Source organism: Macrotis lagotis, chromosome 1 (assembly GCF_037893015.1).
Source record: "Macrotis lagotis isolate mMagLag1 chromosome 1, bilby.v1.9.chrom.fasta, whole genome shotgun sequence".
In the NCBI taxonomy this organism is placed as follows: Eukaryota; Metazoa; Chordata; class Mammalia; order Peramelemorphia; family Peramelidae; genus Macrotis; species Macrotis lagotis.
The window spans coordinates 928,512,147-928,535,546 of NC_133658.1; the positions used below are offsets into that span (position 1 = coordinate 928,512,147).

General features: G+C 37.1%; 1 protein-coding gene across 1 annotated transcript; it reads left to right on the forward strand.

The window, feature by feature from the left end:
* The first annotated feature begins 12,466 nt into the window (after window positions 1–12,466).
* LOC141492945 (vomeronasal type-1 receptor 1-like) lies at window positions 12,467–13,384 on the forward strand. Its single transcript, XM_074193707.1, has one exon. The coding sequence runs from the start codon at window positions 12,467–12,469 to the stop codon at window positions 13,382–13,384; it is 918 nt and encodes a 305-aa protein (XP_074049808.1).
* Window positions 13,385–23,400: the final 10,016 nt, after the last annotated feature.

Below are 23,400 nucleotides of genomic sequence, written 5' to 3' on the forward strand. Positions count from 1 at the left end.
GGGGTGACATTAAGGGCTAGAACACCGTGAGATAGACTCCAAGTCTACCAGCATCCCAGCTGAGATAACCATCCCCCAAGATGACACAACAACTTTCAGTTTTTTTATACTGGAAACTTTCCATCTCCCATGTGAGTCAAAGATGTTGCTCACTTTAAAGTTCTCAAGAATTCACTAAATGTGGTGGGAAGGGAGTGGTTACAGCATTCATTTTTGTTGCTGACCCTCAGATTGCAGAAGTTTTATGTCTTTAATCTTCAGAACTAGAATATTACAAGAAATTGCTCCTTTGAGGACATTTATACCTAGCAAATTATCATTTTGAAAATATCTTCTTTTTCAACTGCTCCCTTCCCAATTCAGTTTTGCTCCTTGGCATAACTTGCTCTATTGGAGCAGCAGTTAACAAGCAGACATTCTGTCTCCATGGTCTTCTGTTTCTTACCTCATCCTTTTTGGTAACTCTTCGCAGGTCCTTCGGACAATCCCATTTCTGCTAAGTCACCATACAGTTTAAGTCTTGGAAAGTTCTTAGACCTAATCTGTGTGTCTCAGAAAGGTAAGAAAGACCTCGATTATTGTTATCAGGTTGAGAAATAACTACCTCTGCAGTCCTAAGAAGGGATTCATGAGCTAAAACTCTCCTTCTCTTCTTCCTCTGATTCTTCCAGGATGATTTATCACCAGCTGGCTTCTGTGGAGGGGAGGGCCTTGGAAGGGGGAGTCTGAAAGGAGAGACATGGGATCCAGGTGGAAATATTTATTAAGCACTTAGCACATTCTGGAAACTGTGATAAAGATTTTAGTGAGATTATCTTACCTTATTCTCAAAACAACCCTGAAAGATAGAAACTCTCCTTTTCTCCATTTTACAGTTGAGGAAACTAAGGGAAAGCAGAGAATTTCCAAGGCTCTCTTAGCTAGTAGTGAACAGATTTCAATTCAGGACTTTCTCACCTCTCACCTAGCACACTACTACAAGGATTCAAAGTCATTCCCACTAAACCCCAACCAAAGGACCAGAAAACTCTCCATACTTTTTGATCCAGTTATGCCATTGCTGGGTCTCTATTTAAACAAGTTAAAAGCAAAGGATCTAAATGTCCAAAAATATTTATCGCAGCTCTTTTTCATGATGGTAAAGAATTGGAAATTGAGCGGGTACCCATCAACTGGGGAATGTCTGGGTAAGTTGGGGGATATGATGGTAATGAAATATTACTGTGCTATAAGAAATGACAAACTAAAAGATTTCAGAAAACTCTAGATAGACCTATGACTTGGTACAAAGTGAAATGAGCTAATCTGGAGAATATTGAACACAGTAACATCTATTTTGAATAATGAAGAATTAAGAAATGACTTAGCTTACAAAGAATTGACACAATCCCAAAGGACTCATGATGAAAAATACTATACACCTCCAGAAAAAAGAAGTGACATTGCAATTCACATTGAAATCCGTTGCTTTTTTGCTTTTTTCCTTTGTTTCTATCTTCCTTCTTTATATTTATTTGAATCTTCTTGCACAAAACAACAAATATGGAAAGTTTGATATGATTGCATTTGTATAACTTGTATCAGATTGCTCGCCTATAAAAGAGGGGGAAGGGAGGGAGGGAGAAGTAGAATTTGAAATTTAAAAGGTTTTTTACAATGTTAAAAATTGGAGTAGCTAGATGGTGCAGTGGATAGAGCACTGGCCCTGGAGTCGGGAGGACCTGAGCTCAAATTCAGCCTTAAATATTTCATAATTACCTAGCTGTGTGACCTTGGGCAAGTCCCTTAACCCCATTGCCTTGAAAAGCCAAAAAAATTGAAAATTGCTTTTATATATAATTTTGTTTAGAAAAAAAGGAAGAATATTTCATGGGAAAAGAGATATATGTCTATAGAACATGGCATGAGTATTATAACACTTTTCACCTCAGGGGCTACATCACAGTATGATATAAATAAATATTAGAACAAATGACCACATCTTTTACAAACAATCATGTGATAAAATAATTAAAATATCATGCCCAAAATCATAAACTTAAATGAACTCTGAACATTGACATCCTGTATGAAAACTGAGTCAAAGAATAGAGCATAGAAACAATAACTCTGGAAAAGAGGTTAACAATAATACAACTGATCCACATTTCCCAGAAACAGCTAAATCATTCCTAACAGGAAGAGTGGCATTTCTGAAAACAAGCATTAAGAAAATAGAAAAAGATGGGATCGGTGATTTTAAAATAGAATTGCAAAATTAACATAACAACAAAAAGATATCTTGAAAATTAAAGAAGGCCTACTTGAAAGATCAAACAAGAAGACAAATGAAGTGAATTGCTTTCTCAGATTCCAGATTTATCTACAGCTTCGGCTGCCTTCTCCCCTTGAGACTTCCTTCTGCTGTGGCTTCCTTCTGATAAATTCCTTCCAGAACTTCTATTGTCCTTATCTATCTTTGAAGGTGTTTCCTTCTTTCCTATTGTGTTTTCCATTTTGTTGGCTTACACCTGTATATAGTATGTTGTAACTATTCTTTTTTCTTTTGGTTTGGCTGTGATTTCATAGAGTTCAGTAGCTATTGTATTAACTTGATGTAATCTTCCTTCCATTCAGATTTACCATCTTTATCTTTTCAAAGAATCAGGTGTTAGTCTTATTTATCAACTCATAAAGTAAGTTTAAAACTATATCCATTTCCCCCTCTAATTTTTATATTTCCTCTTTTGTGGTTAGTTTTTGTAATGTTTCATTTGGCCCAGAACAAGTATTAGTCATTTGTAGTTCTATTTCAAAAATGCCAGAAGCTTTAGATCCATGTTTCTCCAGAAATTGGTTCAGTTCCAGAATTTCCCTTCTGTGCATCTTTCTATTAGAATTATCCAAAATGGGGGCAGCTAGGTTGCTCAGTGGATAGAGCACCGGCCCTGAAGTAAGGAGTACCTGAGTTCAAATCTGGCCTCAGACACTCAATAATTACCTAGCTATGTGACCTTGGGCAAGCCACTTAACCCCATTGCCTTGCAAAAACCTTTAAAAAAAAGAATTATCCAAAACAGATTGGTTGTTGTCATTCATTCTCAAAGGCTGGCATCATTCTATGGGGCTCAAGATACAGTATGTCCAAGGGACAGAATGGTCTGCCACAGATATACTATAGACCACATGAATATTTGGTGTGATGATATCTCTAAATCTGCACATCCCACATTCCTTTTCAACTATTGCAATACCGCTTTGCTCACAGAGCACACTTTTTGATATGAGGCCAAATGAAACATTTACAAAAATTAACCACAAAAGAGGAAATATAAAAATTAGAGGGAAATAGGTATATTTTCTTTTGATTTTGCTGTGATTTCATATAGTTCCATAGCTATTTTATTAATTTGATGTAACCTTCCTTCTAATCAGATCAGTTAAGCAATATCATTTCAAAGAAGGCTGGTTGGTCCTGTTCCAATACCTCCTTTGTCTCATTATTTTGTCCAGAGTTCTTCAGGGAAACATTGAGAATGTTTTTCTATGGCTTCTTGGGACTTCTACATGACTGTCCTGTGTGAGTTCTCCATAGTCTTTTAGGCATAGAACATATTGGCATATTTAGCAATCACAAACCATGGACAGGTCAACAAAAATGTGCTCTTTGTAGTAGAGGTAGCAGTCCAGTTTGAGAAAGGACCTCAGTGTTCAGTACCTTGCCTTGCTGGGTGATCTTCAGAATCTTCCTAAGGCAATTCAGATGGAAGGAATTGGATTTCCTGCCATGGTACTGATATTCTATCCAGGTTTCACAGGCATACTGGGAGGTCAGTCCAACAGCTCTGTAGACCTTCAGTTTGGTAAGCAGTCTAATACCTCTACTTTCCTTCACTTTCCTTCATTAGACTCCCAAGCACCAAACTAGCTCTTACTAAAGTCTACTATCACTATAACTGTTTTCTTAAAGCTTACCTATGGTTTCCTTAATGAATTTGAATACTCAGGCATTTAGAGAGTACAAATTTATTACTGATACTGATATGTCATCAACAGTTCCATTCAGCATAGAAACTTAATTATTTATTCTCATTTTTTTGATGTTTGGCTTTGTTTTTTCTGATAACATCATCGCAACTTTGGGGCTTTTTGGTATTCACATGATGCATAGTAAATTGTTTTTCTCTTCTGCTTTTATCTAGTCATAAGTATGAATACATGATTTTATATCCATCCATATATATATATATATATATATATATATATATATATATATATATACATAAAATTATATCTTTTCCTCTTCTTTTTTCCTCTTGGGTAAATAGATTTTCTCTTCCTCTTTTCCCTTTCAACCAGCCCAGTTCATTCATTGCTTTCTGGTTTTTGCACATTCTCTGCATTATTCATCTCTTTCTGGTTAATATAGGTCCTCATTTCTGATTCATGATGACCTTTATAATCATCTAATTTCTCTCTTCTTTCTATATTCCTCATAATATTAAGTCCCCAAAGTATCTATGGAAGTCTCTAGCCTCTAGTTACATTCTACCACTGCCTTGTGGGACTTAGCTCATAGATTCCAGTTTTCCATTCTGCTTTCCAGAATATCAATATTGCAAATGTCAGAGAGGACACTGCCCCATGATATGGACCTTTCTACCCCTCTAATCTAGATCATCTCCTGTTCATCTCTTTTCCTACATTTTCCTGAAATTTTTCTTCCTGTGTCCGTGCTTTCCAACTCTTCCTGGTGCCAATTACAGCCATCCTAGGATGAGTAGATTTTTTGGACACCAAAGACCCAGGGCTCATTCACAGTAAGGAGATTATTTTCTTTCACCTACTGGAGGATTTATCAGCAGGATCCCCTCCCATGTCCAAGGTCAGACCTCCTTCTTTCTTCATAATTCCTGATTTATTCCTCCTCTCTCTCTTCTCCTTACCTACTCCCTCTCTGCTCTTCTCTTTCTCAGAGAACACTTGAGGTTCTCTTCTCCTCACTGCTCACCTTGATCTAACCTGAGCACATCACTCCCTCCTCTTTAGCCTCTTCTCCCCTTCTTCCCTTTTATGTGCTCTCCATTACTGTAATATAGAAGCGTTATCCTGTAGAAAGGGTTTCACCAAATTCTGTCCACAATTCTCACACTCACTTCTTCAATGTCACCATAGGGAGGTCACTGTCACCTCTACCATATTTCTATCTTTATCTCTGTCTCCTTTTGCATATTTACAAAGACGTCTCTTACTGGATTTTCTGTTGTCACTCTTGCTGTCTTTACCTGCTTCATTTATTCTTTCTTCTTGAATCTCTATTATTTGAAGTGTACATGAAATAAATAAGCTTTCTGTTCTGACTCTTCTTTCAAACTTTGCTTTATTATTAAATATCCATCCTTGGACATTGTATGGTTAAGCTCAGTTTTTCAAGATAGTCCTGTTGGGTTGTATTCTGAGTTCCAGTGCTCTTTGTCACACATTCTTCTTTTTCCTCCTCTTTTGTCTCATGACAAAAGTAAAGAAAAGACTTGTATTTTTCAAATTCCTGTCCTTTGCATTTGATGGTCTTTCTCCAGATGGTTTTACAGAGCTTATTGCTGAATTGAATACTTAATTTTTAAATTCATTCTATTTTTCCAATTGCTTGTTAAAAGGTTTTAATATTCAATGTTTATAAATATTGGGTTCCAAATTCTCTCCCTCTGTCCCTTCCCTTCCTGCTCGTTGAAAATGCAAGTAATCTGATGTAGGCTATACTTGAGCAGTCATGCAAAACATTTCTATGTTAGCCATGGTGCAAAAGAAAATGCAGATAAAAACAAGAAAAGCAAAGAAACTTTTGAAAATATACTTTGATCTGCATTCAGACTCCATCAGTTCTTTCTCTGGAGCTGAATAACATTTTCATCATAATGCAATCATTTGAAATTGTCTTGGATCATTGTATTGCTCAGAATAGCTGTCATTCACATTTGTTCATCATGCCGCATTGGTACAATGTTCTTGCCCAACTCACTTCACATCAGTTGATGTAAATCTGCCCAGGTTTTTCTGAAACCATCCTGCTCATCACTTCTTAATGTGTGTTCCATCACAGTCAGGTAGCACAACTTGTTCAGCCATTCCCCGGTAATGGGTTTCCCCTCAATTTCCATTCTTTGCCACCAAAAAAATTAGTTTGTAGAAATATTTTTTGTAAAATCAGCCCTATTCATTTTTAAAACCTCTTTGAGGTTTTGAGCTATCAGCTGTGTTGCTGGTCAAGATAGACACAATTGAAAATAAACTTAACAGGTAGACTAATATAATCCGGGGTCTTTGATTATTTTGTGGAAGCTATCTAGAAATAATTTCAATTGAAACGTCATTATGAAGAAAAGAAACTTCATTATGTATTATTTTGTTCATTATGGTGCAAGGCTTTTGGTCATTTTGTTTTCTCTTAGGAGACTTATGGTGCTTAGGCTGCCTCTAAGTTTCTGGTCTTCAAGATTGACACGGTTTCCTTGCACAATGAGCATATTAACATTTTAAAACTTCGCATTTTGTGTTAAACTCAACATTATTTCATGAAACATGAGGGGAAAATTAAGCATTTCCTAACTGTTGTTCAGATTGAGCAGATGACTTTTGAAAAACCTTCAATCTCAGCAGCTGAAAAGGCAGCATTTTCACTTAGAATTCTGAGAGTAGTATCCTCAGTTTCCCCTAGTCCACATTTACTGAGTAGACCTTGGCCAGATCAGTGGCATTCAGCTTGTTTCAGGACTCTAGTTTATTCTTTCTTTCCCAAATGACATCCAGATTGAACAGCTCCAGGTCCAGGACATTTAGAGAACATAGAGAGAAGCCCCAGCTCTGATGAATGCAAACAGAAGGATAAAGCTCAGGTGCTTCTTGGCCTGGGTGGTGATCCTGCAGAAGAAGGGAGCAGCTACAGATCTGGGGGTTGCCCTCCCTCATTTATTTGCCACAGGCTAAGATCTCAAAATTACAGTGGAAGAGGCTGAAAAGGAGCAGGAAAACAGGAAGAGGAGCATATTATATTTTTTTTTAGGTTTTTGCAAGGCAAATGAGCCTAAGTGGCTTGCCCAAGGCCACACAGGTAATTATTAAGTGTCTGAGGCCAGATTCGAATTCAGGGACTCCTGACTCCAGGAGCTCTATCCACTGCACCACCTAACCACCCCAGCATATACAATTTTTAAAAAATATTTTACTTGTTTTTCTAACTGCTTGCAATGGTCATTTTCACCAATATTTTTTTGCAAGTTTTTGAGTTTTACAGTTTTTTTCTCCCTTCCCTGACAGAAGCCATCTAATATAGGTTCTGCACTTATAACCATGCTAAACATAGATCTGTATTGATCAGGTAGTGAGAGAAGAATCAAATCCAAAAAGAAGAAAGAAAACTTTAGAGAGAAAGAAATGGCTTAACACATAAGACAACTGTAAAACATCGAAGATAGTAAGCTTTGCTCTGCATTTAAACCCTGCAGTTACTTCTCTGGATGCAGAGAGGAGTTTCCTTCCTAAGTCTTTTAAAATTGTCTTTGCTTATCATCCTGCTAGAATGAACGAGCCCCTCATAGCTGAGCATCACCCCATGTTGTTAGGGTGTAGAATGTTCTTCTAGCATATTAAGTTTTAATGTCATTGAGTTTTGTTTCTCTTCTGCTAAATTTTTCTTTATTGTTGGGTCTTTGGATGCCCAATCTATTCTCTCTTTTGATTCTTTAGTGAGGCTGGCCATTGAATATTCAAGTTTTTCTATTCTGTTTATTATTTTTATTGGACATGAACTTTGCTGACACAAGTTTTTTTTATCTTTTGGGCCAGTCAGGTAAAGGACCTTGGGGTTCATTTTGTCCTCCATTTTCTGAGTTTTCTGTGTCAGAGAGTGCTGAAACACATTCCTTTATTTTGCCGTATTTATTTAGAGAATTATAAGACTCCTTCATTAGATTTGGAGGCTATATTTTTTTCTGTTGCAACTGTGTTTTGTCCCAATTGATTTATCTTTGACATTTTGGCAAATTTCAGGTTCCTATACACACACTTATTTCCCCTATCACTCATTCTCTGACTCTTTCCCCTTTGTGGTTCATGGGGAACTGGATCTGAAAGTGTCTCTGTCTCTTCCACACTCATGCTGTACTTGCTTAGATCTTTGACACATCTCTCTTCTGGCTGATCAGACCTGGCCCCAGTTCTTTACTCTTCTGTTCCATCAGGTGTTGGACATTCTTCCATATCACACATGCAGCATCCTGTCCCAGTGACCTGTTCCATTCTCTCTGTTCTCCAATTCTCTGTTCCAATCCCATGGTCTTTTTCCACCAGCACTGATAGATCAGTAGAACTGGGCCTTCTCACACCTGCAGAACTATGACCAAGCTGATTGTTAAATCCAAAGAAAGCTTCCACAAGGTATGTCCAAGGCCTAGAAAGATGGAGGGTGGACTTGACATAAAAATGGATTTTTCTATAGGCCTGTGTTCTGTACTTTGGTCTCCTAGTGCAGAAGTTGTTGAATGAGCTCAGGGTCAGTGAATTTCACCCAGATTACAGACATTTTTTTTAGGTTTTTGCAAGGCAATGGGGTTACGTGACTTGCCCAAGGCCACACAGGTAGGTAATTATTAAATGTCTGAGGCTGGATTTGAACTCAGGTACTCCTGACTCCGGGGCCGGTGCTCTATCCACTGCCCCACCTAGCCACCCAAGATTATGGACATTTTTAAACCTTTTGCATTTTGTGTGTCCTAAACCATAGAAATAGCTACTTTATCTCTGGTGCATAATTTCTATGTTGCAAAGCTTCAAGAGGCCTTGAGGATTGAAGGGAAAGTCTAGTTCATTCCCTATTGCTCACATTTCTTCCATTTACAATGAAGCGCCGGTCCAATCATCCATCATCATCATCTGGTTTTACTCTGACTCTCCAGATTTTGTAGCCATGACCTACCCAGGTACCTTCCCCCACTTTGTCAGCTTCCATGTGCAGGTTTCCCTTTATTGGAGTGAAAGCTCCTTGAGAGCAGGGACTTATCTTTCTTTTGCTTGTACTTGAAACTTCAACCTTGAACACTGTGCCTACATACAGTAAGGGCTTACCAAATGCTTCTCGATCTGACAACAAGCAAAATCGAAACCTATCTATATGAAAAACATAATAAAACTGCTAACATGATTTAAAAAGGAAAGGAACAAAAATTAAATTACTTTTATAAAAAAAGAATAAGACAAAATCACAATATAGTAGAAAAAATAATGATCAGCACTTACTACAGAAGTATCTATCAATAAAAAATGAGAACAACAAATGAGAATAGAAATGCAGTAGGGGTTTATTTATGAAAACAAAAAAGAAACAAATGAATATATAACCAAGAAATATATATATATATGAAACTTATATATAATTTATATATATATGCATATATGTAAAAATCTATATAAGAAATATAAATCCTTGGTAATCCAATCATAGAATCTGAGATTACAGCAGAAAGTTTAAACTCAATAATTACCTAGCTGTGTGATGTTGGGCAAGTCACTTAACCCTTTTTCCTTGCAAAAACAAAAGCAAAAAAGAAAATACCTGTGATCCTTATATCCAATTCTGGAAGGTTGAGCAAAGAAATAAAACTATATACCAATATAACTATTTAATATTAATAACAATAAATAAAATAAAATCCTAACAAAAAGTCACAGTCATATACCTAAATTCCAATTACTGTGACCAAATAGATTTATCAGTAATAGTCGAAATGCTTCAGTATCAGAAAAATAATTAATAAAATCAATCAAATTAACAAGAAAATATCCTAAATCACTTAATTTTATCAATAGAAGAGAAAATGGCATTATAAGGGAAAGCATAGAAGGATCATTTTATAATAACAATTAGAATATGTTATAAAACAATATTGAAGAATGAAAAGAAAATGACAGAAATAAGTCAGACATGAAATTTAATCTCTAGGATTTATCAAGAATCCTATAGGTAGAAACCATCTTTGAAGATGACCAACTGGACCAGAGGGAGATAGGGATATTTATACATAAACAAGAATAAGGAAGCAGCTAGGTGGCGCAGTGGATAGAGCACCGTCCCTGGAGTCAGGAGGACCTGAGTTCAAATGTGGCCTCAGACACTTAATAATTACCTAGCTGTGTGGCCTTGGACAAGCCACTTAACCCCATTACCTTGAAAAAAAATCTAAAAAAAAAAAAAACCAAGAATAAGAAAAACATTAAACCTACTTGGAAACCAGTCTATTGGGTTGTACAATTGGTCTTCCTTACACAATGCTATCTTGTCTAAAGGAGGGTACATAATTATCTCTTTTCCTGGATTAAAGTAGACTGAAGGCAGGACAAGTTTTCTGGCTTTCTAATGATTTGTGCTCCTGAATTTGTATTTAACTTTTGGAGAGATAATATTCCATTTCATATATTAGTAAGAAATCAGATTTTTTCTTTAAATTTATTTTTATTAAAGATATTGTTTGAGTTTTACAATTTTCCCCCCAATCTTGCTTCCCTCCCCCACCCCCACAGAAAGCACTCTGTCAGTCTTTACTTTGTTTCCATGTTGTACCTTGATCCAAATTGGGTGTGATGAGAGAGAAATCATATCCTTAAAGAGGAGAAGAGAAGTCTAAGAGGTAACAAGATCAGACAATAAGATATCTGTTTTTTTCTAAATTAAACTTTGTTCAAACTCCACAGCTCCTTATCTGGATACAGATGGTACTCTCCTTTGCAGACAGCCCAAAATTGTTCCCAATTGTTGCACTGCTGGAATGAGCAGGTCCTTCAAGGTTGAACTTCGCTCCCATGTTGCTGTTAGGGTGTACAGTGTTTTTCTGGTTCTGCTCATCTCACTCAGCATCAGTTCATGCAAATCCCTCCAGGCTTCCCTGAAATCCTGTCCCTCCTGGTTTCTAATAGAACAATAATGTTCCATGACATAACATATACCACAGTTTGCTAAGCTATTCCCCAATTGAAGGACATTTACTTGATTTCCAATTCTTTGCCACCACAAACAGGGCTGCTATAAATATTTTTGTACAAGTAATGTTTTTACCCTTTTTCATCATCTCTTCAGGGTATAGACCCAGTAGTGGTATTGCTAGATCAAAGGGTATGCACATTTTTGTTGCCCTTTGGGCACAGTTCCAAATAGCTCTCCAGAAGGGTTGGATGAGTTCACAGCTCCACCAACAGTGTAATAGTGTCCCAGATTTTCCACAACCCTTCCAACAACGATCATTATTCTTCCTGGTTATATTGGCCAATCTGAGAGGTGTGAGGTGGTACCTCAGAAAAAACTTTAATTTGCATTTCTCTAATAATTAATGGAAATCAGATTTTTTTACCAGAAATATAGGATTTTTGAAAACTTAATAAAATTTCAAGATATCTAAGAGCCAAATCTAGCATTACTTGTAAGCAAAACAGCATATTAAATAAAAAGAAGAATGTCTTCTTCCTCTACTCTTATTTAAAATGGTTCTAAAAGTACCTGGACTCTTAGGTAGCTTTTGATAAGAATTTACATAAGAATGGGTTCTCCAGGTGCTACAACATTTTTCCATCTTGAATTTAACTTTATTTGATTCAACTTTGTGTTCTAACCTGTCAAGATCTTTTCAAACTTAAGGAGGTGAAATGAAATACAGTCTGACACCTGGGATCCAAAACCCTATTTCATAAATATACCACCTCTAAGAAAAGAGTCAGGTAGAGAAGTATATTGAGCCAGAAGAGTTACTAATTCATAATGCAACTGTCCTTAAGTGAGCCCAGGAAAGAACAGAAAGCAGAGCCTTACTGACCTTACAATAAATGATACATTAATCCAATAATTTATAAGTGACAGAAGAAATCAGAAAACACTAAAAATAGAGGTCTTGTATAGAAATCTCTGAACTTCCTGTAGCTATCTTTTTATTTTAATTGATATTTTATTTTTTCCAAAACTATTTAATGAAAGTTTTTCAACATTCATCCAAATGCACAGGAATATTTTTGAATTATGAAATTTCCTTCCACCCTCCCTTCCCACCCCCCCCTCCCCTCAGCAGTGAATAGTCAGGTTCATATTATACATAGACATTTGTGTCAAACAGGTTTACATATTAGTCATTTTCAGTATGGGGAATTAAGATTAAGGGAAAGAAGTACAAAATAGAAATGTTTTAAAAAGGGAATGTGGTGTTCATCAGATTCTGAAGGGTTTTGTGTTTTGTTTTGTATTGTTTCATTGCTCTTTTCTTCCACTGGATAGGGATAGCATTGTCCATAGCCAATCTAATAGAGTTGCTCTAGCTCTCTGAATTCATGTAGTTACCTGTGGCATGCAAGGAGCCATCTCATGACTTCTTTTCAGGTGAGAATAAAGTCCTGATGTTTCTCTTCGGGACCCACAGGTTCAGACAGAAATTCTACTCCTAAGGACACGAAGAACATGATTGCTGTGGACATACTCCTGGGTATTGCCTTCTTCTCCCAGATAGGAATTGGGGTTCAGGGAAACTTCTTCCTAATCTATCTCATCAGCCTCCTATTCTTCATGGGCCAGAACCTGAGGCCCATAGATCTGATTATCATTCAGTTGGCTTTGGCCAACTCATTGGTGCTTCTCTCCAAGGGCCTCCTTCAAGGACTAGCAACTTTGGGCCTGAAGAATCTTCTGGATGAAATTAGCTGTAAAATTGTTTTCTATATTCACAGAGTGGCTTTAGGTCTTTCCCTCAGCACAACCTGTCTTCTGAGTGGTTTTCAGGCCATCATAATCAGTCCCCATCAGCCCAAATGGTTAAAACTAAAGGCCAGAGTCCCAAGATACATTTTCCCCTCTATTCTCATCTGCTGGGTTTTCCATATGCTGCAAAATATTGTTATTATTGAGAAACTTAAAATATCAAGTAACAACAGAAATATCTCAGGAACAATAGAGTATGGACACTGCTCTGTCAATGTCACTGCCACTGTTAGTGTCTCACTCAATGCTATTATGTTCACCATTCCTGATGCTATGTGCATGACCTTTATTTGCTTTGCCAGTGGCTACAAAATTTATCTCCTGTATAAGCACCACAAGAGGGTTCAGCAGGTTCACACCACCAGCTTTACCCCTAGAGTCTTCCCTGAGACCCGAGCCACCCAAATGATCCTACTGCTGGTGAGCACCTTTGTCACTTTTTACTTACTCAGTTCCTTCTTGTCAGCATATATGTATTCAGTGACTCCTAGCCCCTGGCTGGCGCATAGCTGGGCCCTCTTGACTTCCTGTTTTCCAATGATTAGCCCCTTTGTACTGATCCACAGTGACTCACAAATCCTCAGGTACTACAACGCTGTCCATGGTAGAAATAGTTCATAGACTGAAAGTGACTCCAGGAATACCCTGTCCCTAATATCTTCTTAGGTTCTCCTCAAAAAGAATAAGTCACTGGAAGGCCTTAAGAGAGAATTATCAAAGCAGATCCAAAATCCACAAGTAGCTATTTGGACTAGTTCCAATTGTACAGAAAAGTGACATTTGAGGATTTATTAAAGGTACTGGCAATGGAGTCAGCTCCTAAATTTGAGTTGAAGACACCTATCACACTATCTCAAATCTCAGATCATTATTAAGTTGGTAAAGGCATCTATCTAGTCTAGTGCAAACCCAAGGAGGAATACTCTTTGTAATACCCTTAACTAGCGGTCTTCATTTAAGGTCTTCCTGTCTCTCAAGGGGCAGCATTTATTTATTTTTTTAAATTTCTTCTTACCTTCATCACCAATCTGACTTTCTGCAACTTTGAAGGGACAATCAGGATAAACTTTCATCTATTTTTCCTCATGAGTCCCTCAGGATCCAAATAGATTCCATCTGCTCCTTGTAGCATATGGCATCAGTGGAAAATGACAATGTTTCTCCAAGTCTCATCTTCTAGGCAACTCTAGGCTCAAAAAGCTGATTCTGTGTATTTCTTTCTTCATTGGTAGAGATTGCTTATTCAGTGCACTACATCTCTATGAGCAGTAAGTGCCACTCTGGCCTACTCTGACTTCAAACTTTGAAGAGAAGAAAATGGAAGGAAATAAGAATTATTTAAACATCTTCTATGTGCCTGGGATTACACTAAGCCCTTTATAAATATCTTACTTGAATGTCACAATAACCCTGTGAGGTAACTGTTATTCTTCTTCCCATTTTGCTATTGAGGAAACTGAGGCAGACAAAAGGTAAATAACTTGTCCAAGGTCATACAGATTGTACATATTGGAGGGCAGGTTTGAACTCAGGTCTTCCTGAATCTAGACTCTGTTCTCTATTCCCTGTGCCATCTCCCTGCCTAATAAAGAAGGAAATCTTCATTTGTTAAGCACCTACTTTGTGGCAGGAATTACGGTAAACACGTTACGTATATTATCTCATCTCAGAGTGGATGCTCCATTCCAACTTCCCTTTAAGTCTTTGAAAGGGAAAAAAAAGACTCTGGTAAGAAACTGACATAAAGAGGAGCTGGCATTCTCCATAATACCCTTATTCTCAGTTACTGCTCTAGATATTTTAGGAAATTTCCTTTTGCATGAGATCTGTGGCTTAGTGTCTGGTATTTTTTCTGCTTTGCATACTTTCTCTAAGTATCGACTTGATATCAACTTGAAACAAATGAATATACTTGTTATCCACTGTCTGATATCATTTTGAAAATCAACAATTTCAGAAAAAGCTTTTAACAAAAGACAATATTGGTTCCTATTAAAAACCTTGAAAGTGTAAGTATAAATGAATTCTTCCTTAAAATGACAACAAACTGTGGTATGAGTATCTGATGGAATGCTATTGTTTTATTAGAAACCAGGAGGGATGGGAATTCAGGGAAGCCTGGAAGAATTTACATGACCTGATGCTGAGCAAGATGAGCAGAACCAGAAAAACACTGTAACAGCAATATGGGGGTGATGATCAACCTTGATGGACTTGCTCATACCAACAGGGCAACAATTAGGCACAATTTGCGGCTCTCTGCAATGCAGAATACCATCTGTATCCTGAGGAAGAATTTATTACCTTTAATTTTTAAAAAATGTTGTCTTATTATGCAATTCCACTATATCTCATACTATATGTTTCTTCCTTAAGGATATGACTTCTCTCTCATCACATTCAACTCAAATCAATGCATACCATGGGAATGACGTAAAGACTAACAAACTGCCTTCTCTAGGGGATGGGGGAGGGAAGCAATATGGGAGGAAAATTGTAAAACTTATCTAGGTGTATACCTGCCGAGACAAACCCAAGACTACATTAACTTAATAAAACACTTTTTATTTGAATTGTCAGATTTAAATGCTTGGAGAAGTACATCTAGCAATGTATGGGCAGAGACAACATTTTTAAAAAATGACAATCCCACTTAATTTAAACTACTTATTCAAAGGCATGTCCCTGAAAAATTATTTTATTGAGCTGGAAAAAATAATAACAGAATTCATTTGGAAGAAAAAAGTTAACATTTCACAGGAATTGGGGGGGATGAAAAGGAAGTCTAGTATCAGCACATCTGAAATTGTCTTATAAGACAGTAATGATGAAAACTATCTGGTAATGGCTGAGAAATACAAAGGTGGATCACTGTGGGCAAGTAGACATGCAATACAATATTAAATGATTATTTTAGCCTTGTCTTTGAGAAAGGTAATGATTTATACTTTTGGAATAAAAATTCACAATTTGGTAAAAATCCTCGGAAAACTAGATAGTAGCCTGACCAAAATTAGATACATTGTCTTATACTATTTATAAGATGAAGACAAAATGGGTACATGACCTAGACAGAAAAGTAAATATAAAAGGTAAATCAGAAAATATGATACATATTAGCTATCATAAACCTATTGTTTATGAAACAAATAATAGACACAGAGAACAGAGAAATATAAAATGCATAATTCTGATATATTAAATTAAATATGTTTTATACAAAACAAACTCAATGTAACCAAGATTAGAAATTCAGAGGAAAATTTATAAACTTTTTATCTAAAAGTCTTAAAACTTCAAATTTATAAATAATTTTGTCAAATTTTTAAGAATATGAGTCATTTCTCAACTAATTGTCAAAGGATATGAATAGTTTTTATGAATGTAAATCTATATATGGGTATATTAAAATGCTTTAAACATTGATTAAAGAAAGGCAAATTAAAACATCTTTGAGATATCATCTCACATCTATTAGATTAGTTGAAATGATAGAGATGGGAAATAACAAATGTTGGAGTGGATGTGGAAAAACTAAGACACTAATAAATACATGCAAGGTAGAATCGTAAACTGATCCAACCATTTTGGAGAACAATCTAGAATTAAGCCCAAAGAGTTCTTGCATTGCCTAAATATAAGTGCTTTACCCCAGCAATACCACTTACAGGTCTTTTTACCAAGGTGATCAGAGAATAAGGAAAAGAACTGATATAGAATATGTTATTTCTAGTAGCTCTACTTGTAATGGCAAAGAATCTCAGGGAATGGTTGAAGAATTTGTTATAGGATTGGGGTGGAATATTACTGGGAAGGAAGAAATAATGAGCAAGTTGCATTAGAAAAATATGAAAAGACTCATGAAATAATGAAGCATGAAAAGTGCAGAAACAAAGGACATTGGATCAAGTAACAGCAATATTGTTTAAAGGATAACAGAAATATTCTCATGATTAACTATGATGCAATAATCAAAAACAATTCTAAAGGACTTGTGCTGAAAAATATCATCCACATGCAGAGAAGAAACTATAAGGTCTTAAAGTATATCAAAGTTTACTATTTTTCAATTTTACTGTGTTTTATAGTTAAAACTCATTTATAGTTCATGAGTTTTGAATCATTTTTCACAACATGATTAATATGGATGTGTGCTTAATATAGTTCTATATGTAAAAGCTGTATTCAATTGCTTTCTTTCAGGGGAAGTGGAGGGAACAGAGAGAGGGAGAAAAAAGTGAAACTCAAAACCTTACAAAAATGATGATTGAAAACTATCTTTGCAAGTAGTTGAAAATGAATAAGTAATATATAGAATAAAGAATACCTGTGAATGGATTAGCTGCTCTGGGTATTATAATTATTCAGATCAACTATATCTCAGATCAACCTGAGAAAAAAAGCTGCTATTCACCTGGAGAGAAAGAAGTGGTAAATAGAAGTGGTCCTGGAATGGTTTTACACAATAATACAAGTGGTAAATATATTGAGAGAGAGGGAGAACCAGAGAAAGATAGACAGACAGACAGACAGACAGAGAGAATATGAGATGAACAAATAGCTTGCCAGTGATTTGACCTATGCCTGACACTTAACAATCATTTAATAAATAAATGATAATAAATAATCATTTATTTCCGTGATTGACTAACTCCTAATGTGAATTTCCACAAGTAACCTTAAACTAACTCCTAGAAGTTTGGTCTCCTACTTATCCCTTATCAGTCTTCAAGTCTTTCTGTTTTGAGATTGTAATTCTGTGAATTATTATTTGACTATTTCATGAAATATCACCAAGATGGTGGAGTAAAGGCAGGAACTTGCCCAACCTCTCTCCCAAACCAATACAAATAATGACCCTAACCAAATTCCAGAGTGTCAAAACCCACAAAAAAATGAGACTGAAACAATTTTCTAGTCCAAGACAAAATGGAAGATTGGTGGGAAGGGTAAGAAAAGACCTGCAAGGCAGGACAGACCATTCCAGAGTGAACCAGTCTCAACTATCCAGGAACAGGCCATGGCATGACTGGGTCAGTGGCAGGAGTAGTGATTTCCAGACCATTCAGCCCAGGGATTGTCAAGAATAACTTGGAAGTTCAGCAGGAAATGTCTGCCACCCCAGGTGAAAGTAAAGCAAAGACCAGAGAAGACCTCAACAATGCAGACTCAACTCAGCAGACTCAGAACAGGTCTCAGGAGCCAATGAATAAATTGCAGCAGCTGCTTCCAAAACCCTAAGTTTATTGATTATAAGGGGATTGTAGGGGTATTTTTGCTCTCGCTGAGGCAGGACTCTGTTGCTTTGACCATACTCAGATCAGGGTGGCAGTGAGGGGGCCACAGGCCCAGGAAAATGAGCAGAAGAAGCACAATAGAGCTTACTGCCATAACAAAGCAGGGATTCTCCTCCTAGTTCAAGGTTAGAAAAGAATGCTTGCAGTCACCCACAGAACAGAGTACAAGTCAGCAGGGTAGGTAGGCATAAGACCTTAGAAGTATTGAAAACTTGCAGCTCCCTAGAAGTATCTTTAAAAACAACAGGGGGAAAAAACCCTGAATCTTAGGAGAGTACACCCTCCACTGCAGAAGCAGAGCCCCACAATAACAAAGAGTTTGAATAATGTCATAGATTGGGGAAAGCAATTGGGGACAGCAAAAGAAAAATAATCCTACTGTAGACACTTACTATAGTCATCAGGAAGATCAAAATACACATTTAGAAGAAGATAGCAAAGTCATGCATGCAAAGCCTACAAGAAAAATATGAATTGGTCTCACACGATAGAGAGCTCAAAAAAAAAAAAAACTTTTAAAGACCAAGTAAGAAAGGTAGAGGAAAAATTGGGAAGAGAAATAAAAGTGATGGGGCTGCTAAGTGGCCCAGTGGATAGAGCACCAGCTCTGGAGTCAGGAGTACCTGAGTTCAAAGCCAGCCTCAGACACTTAGTAATTACCTAGTATTGTGGCTTTGGGCAAGCTACTTAACCCCATTGCCTTGAAAAAAAAAAAAACTAAAAATAAATAAATAAATAAAAGTGATGTGGAAAAATCATGAAAATTGTGACAGTAGCCTAGTGAAGGAGACAGCAAAAAAAAAATTCTGAAGAAAATAACATCTTAAAAATCAAACTGAGGAATGTCAAATGAGAAAAAAAGTTCAAAAAGGAACTGAGGAGAAAAACAATTTAAAAAGCAGAATTGACCAAATGGAAAAAAGAGATACAAAAACTTATTGAAGAAAATAATTCCTTAAAATTTAGGAAGATAATGGAAGGGAAGATAATGGCTTTGTGAGAAATCAAGAAACAATAAAATAAAACCAAAAAATGAAAACCTAGAAGAAAATGTGAAATATCTCGTTGGAAAAAAGAACTGACTTGTAAAATAGATCCAGGAGAGATAATTTTGAAATTATTGAACTGCCTGAGATCCAGAATCAATGAAACAGAGCCTAGACATTATCATTCAAGTAATAGTCAAGGAAAACTTCCCTGATATTCTAGAAGCAAAGGGTAAAATAGAAATTGAAAGAATTCACTGATCACCTATTAAAAGAGTTTCTAAAATGAAAACTGTCCAGAAATATAAATCCAAATTTCAGAGCTCTCAAGTGAAGGAGAAAATATTCCAAGTAGCCAGAAACAATCCAATTATCATGGAGCCAGTCAAGATAATACAAGATATACAGCTTCTATATGAAGATATCATGGGGCTAGGAATATGGTTTTCTAAAAGGTAAAAGAAAAAATTGGATTGCAACCAAGAATCAGCCACCTAGCAAAATAGAGTATATTCATTCATTCATTCAGGAGAAAAGATGAATACTCAATGGAATAGGGGCCTTTCAAACTTCTCAGATGAAAAAACCAGAGCTGAATTGAATATTTGTTCCTCAATAAGAGACTCAAGGAAAGTATAAAAAGGTAAAAAGGAAAGGAACTCAATGAATATACTTGCTTATATTCCTTCATGGGAAGGAGATCCTGATACCTCATATAAACTTTCTCATTTATTAGGGCAGTTAGAAGGAACACATATAGTCAAGGCAGAGGTGTGAGTTGATAATGAAGGGATATATATATATTTTCTAAAAGGAAATTAAGGGATGAGAGAGGACTGTACTGGGAGAGAGGAAAATGGAGACATAGAATAAACTAAGTTATTTCACATAAAAGAGATAAGACAAAAACTTTTGCAGTGGAGGTGCTGAGCAGGCAGTTGAGGGAGAGTGAGCGAGTCTTACTCTTATCCCTCAGGGAGGAAATCTTTGGTTCTGGTCCTTCATTGTGGAAGAAGACAACAATGACAAATTATAGTGTGTCCAACTATGACTGATCAGACCAATAGGAGCTCTGAATGCTCTACTAGAGATTGGGCACAAATAGTCCATGTGAACTCCTAGGGTGGGTACTCTAAATTTACAGATGTTACATTTCCTTTGAGCAGTTTCACATCTGTCTTCCTTGTAGAGAACATTACCCTCACAGATGAGTGTACACCATGCCAAGCATCCTGTGCCAGTAACTCCCATATAGTACAATCAATTCTAAAATTCCTCAAAGAGACCTCCAGGATGTCTCAGTATCACTTCTTCTGATCTCCTCACAACTTGTGAGCACTTGACCTGTGTGAGTTCTCCATAAAATTCGTTTCTTTGGCAAGAGTATGTCTGGCATTCTAACATGTCTGACCAATAGCAGTTGCACTCTCTGTAGTAATGTTGAAATGCAAGTCAGTTTAGCTCAAGAAAGGTCTTCAGTGTCTGGTATCTTCTCCTGCTAGGTGATCTTCAAAATCTTCCTAGGATAATTAAAATGGAAGCAATTTGGTTTTCTGACCTGGCCCTGGTAGACTGTCCAGGTTTAACAGCCATACAACAATGAGGTCAGTAAAATATACCTGGTAGTCAGTCTAATACCTCTTCTCTCCCATACTTTCTTTTGGAGCATCCCAAATACTGAGCTAGCTCTGGCAATGTATATGTCTACCTCATTGTCAATGTGAACCTCCTTGGAAAGGACACTGACAAGAGAAGTGAACTTGTCCACAGTACTCACAATTTCTCCATTTGCTGTAATAGAAAGTTCCACATATTGATGGTGTGATGTTGGCTGATGGAGCACTTGTGTTTTTTGGTGTTGTGTTAGACCAAAATGAGCACAAACCATACTTTCTTGCACCTCAGCTTCAGAGCATGCATTAAGTGCACAATCATCTGCAAATAGGAGATCCTGCACCAACACTCCTTCCACTTTGGTCTTAGCTTGGAACCTTTTCAAGTTAAAAAATAAGCCATCATTGTGGTAAGACCATGTTCATCCTCATTGAAGGCATTTGATAACAAGGCAGAAAGCATCATGCAAAATAAGTAGGGGAGCAAGGACACTTCCTTGTTTTATTCCATTTGTGAATGGGAAATCTCAAGAACATTGTCCAATGCCCAGATTTTGATATAATTCTTTTGATATAATTTTCCATAAACCCTCATGACTGATGGTATCAAAGGTCTTGGTCAGATCTGCAAATGTTGTACACTGACCTCTGTTTTGTTCCTGGCATTTTTCCTGGAGTTGTCAGTCAGCAAACACCATACAGACAGTTTCTCTAACCTTTCTGAAGCCACACTGGCTCTCTGGAAGGTGACCAACTTCCAGTAGAAGGACCAGCCTACTGAGAAGGACTCTGGCAAGAAGCATACCAGCAATGACTAAAAGAAAAAGGTATAATCTGATCATCTGAGTCTACTCTAGGATTAAAGTCACTCAGAATTATAAACTTGAACTCTTTTGGTACATTGATAATAAGGGTCTCCAGGTGTTCATAAAATGTTTCTTTAATTTCAGCAGTGTTTGTCATGGCAGGAGCATAGGCACTGATGATGGTGGCATGGCATTTTCCTGGAAGTGGCAATCTCATTGTCATGGGTCTGTCATTCACTCCTTTTGGTAGGCATTCAAAAGTGGTGACTAGAGTAGTTTTGATTCCAAAACTTACCCCAGCTTCACAGCATTCCCTTTTACTGAAATCACTCCAGAAAACCATGTATCCAGTAAGCTAGCCTTCTTTTGCTAACCTTGTTTCACTTAGGGCTGCTATTTGGATATCATACCTGCTGAGTTCTCTTGGAACAAGACTCATTTGTCTTTCAGGTCTATTGGATCTTGTGTTGTCTATGAGCATGCACATGTTCCATGCACCTATGGTGGGTGGAATCTTCTTTTTTTCCTTTTTTTTTAGGTTTTTGCAAGGCTAATGGGGTTAAGTGGCTTGCCCAAGGCCACACAGCTAGGTAATCATTAAGTGTCTGAGAATGGATTTGAATCCAGGTACTCCTGACTCCAGGGCCAGTGCTCTATCCACTGCACCACCTGGCCTCCCCAAGTGGAATCTTCTTAAAGAAGTTTTTGTAGATTTATTTGTGTCTCATACACTGTGGGATTCCCTGCCAGCCTCTCTAATCAGGACAGAGTTGGGTAAGCAGACAATTTTTAGGTCACCTTTTCTAGCCCCTTCCTTGCATCAGTTGGTGAGCAATGCGATCCTTAAAGGGACTGCTCAGTCATTCACGGGGCTGCTGAATCACAATGCTGCTTTCAGCAGAGAAACAATCCTATGAACTGGGTAGCCTGTGTGCAGGGTTGTGACTACAGCTTCCAGTGTTTCTGCCCTTGCTGCTTCATCACTTGCCTGTTGCCACAGGACTTTGAGGAATGACTATAGGTGATGTCTTTTGTTGCAAGTATAAATTGAATTTAAGTGAAGTAGAATTGCACAAAATCAACTACCTCACTTTCTCTTCCAAAGTCATCATGACCCAGCATGGCAAGACAGAGTCAAGACAACTAGGGATGGCTCCAGATGCAGTGGATGACCTTGGTATCTTCAATGTCTAACCAAGCTCTTAACTTCATGGCTGTGGGAATGAAGTGTTCTCCTTGCTGCATTTCACCAGTGGAAGACTTCACTTGCTTGGGGCAGACACCCCCCACCTCACTTATGGGTTTGAAACTCTCTGGGTTACCCTCAACCTGTTTTAGCATGCTTGCCAAAACGGTTTACCCAGTGTGACTGCTGCATGCTACAGCTTTTTGGAGCCACAGGTAAGAATTAGGTGGCTCAGGTAAACATTAAAGGTGGAAACCAGCCCAGGAGAGGATTCAGCAACCCTCACACCAAGGAATTAGTCTTCCTTGAACACACCCTAAACCCCATAATATACACATTTAAATGGATAGACAAATGTATCTTACCCTAGAGAAAGGGGATGGGAGAAACTGAGGGAAGATTGAGGAAGTTGATGGTCTTTTGAGAAGTGACTTTGGAAGAAAGGAGAGAGAGAATAGAACAAACTGGGGGTGGGAGAATAGAAAGGAGGGAAATATGGTTACCAATAATAACTGTTGGGAAAATATTAAAAGAAATTTTCTGTGATAAGGACTTCATTTCTCAAACATAGAGAACTGTGTCAAATATATAAAAATAAGCACCATTCTACCATCGATATGATCAAAAGATATGAACAGTTTTCAGATGATACTATTAATGTTATATATGGCCATTTAAAATAATGTTCTAACTCACTATTGATTGGAGAAATGCAAATTAGAACAAAATTATGCCTATTGGATTGACTA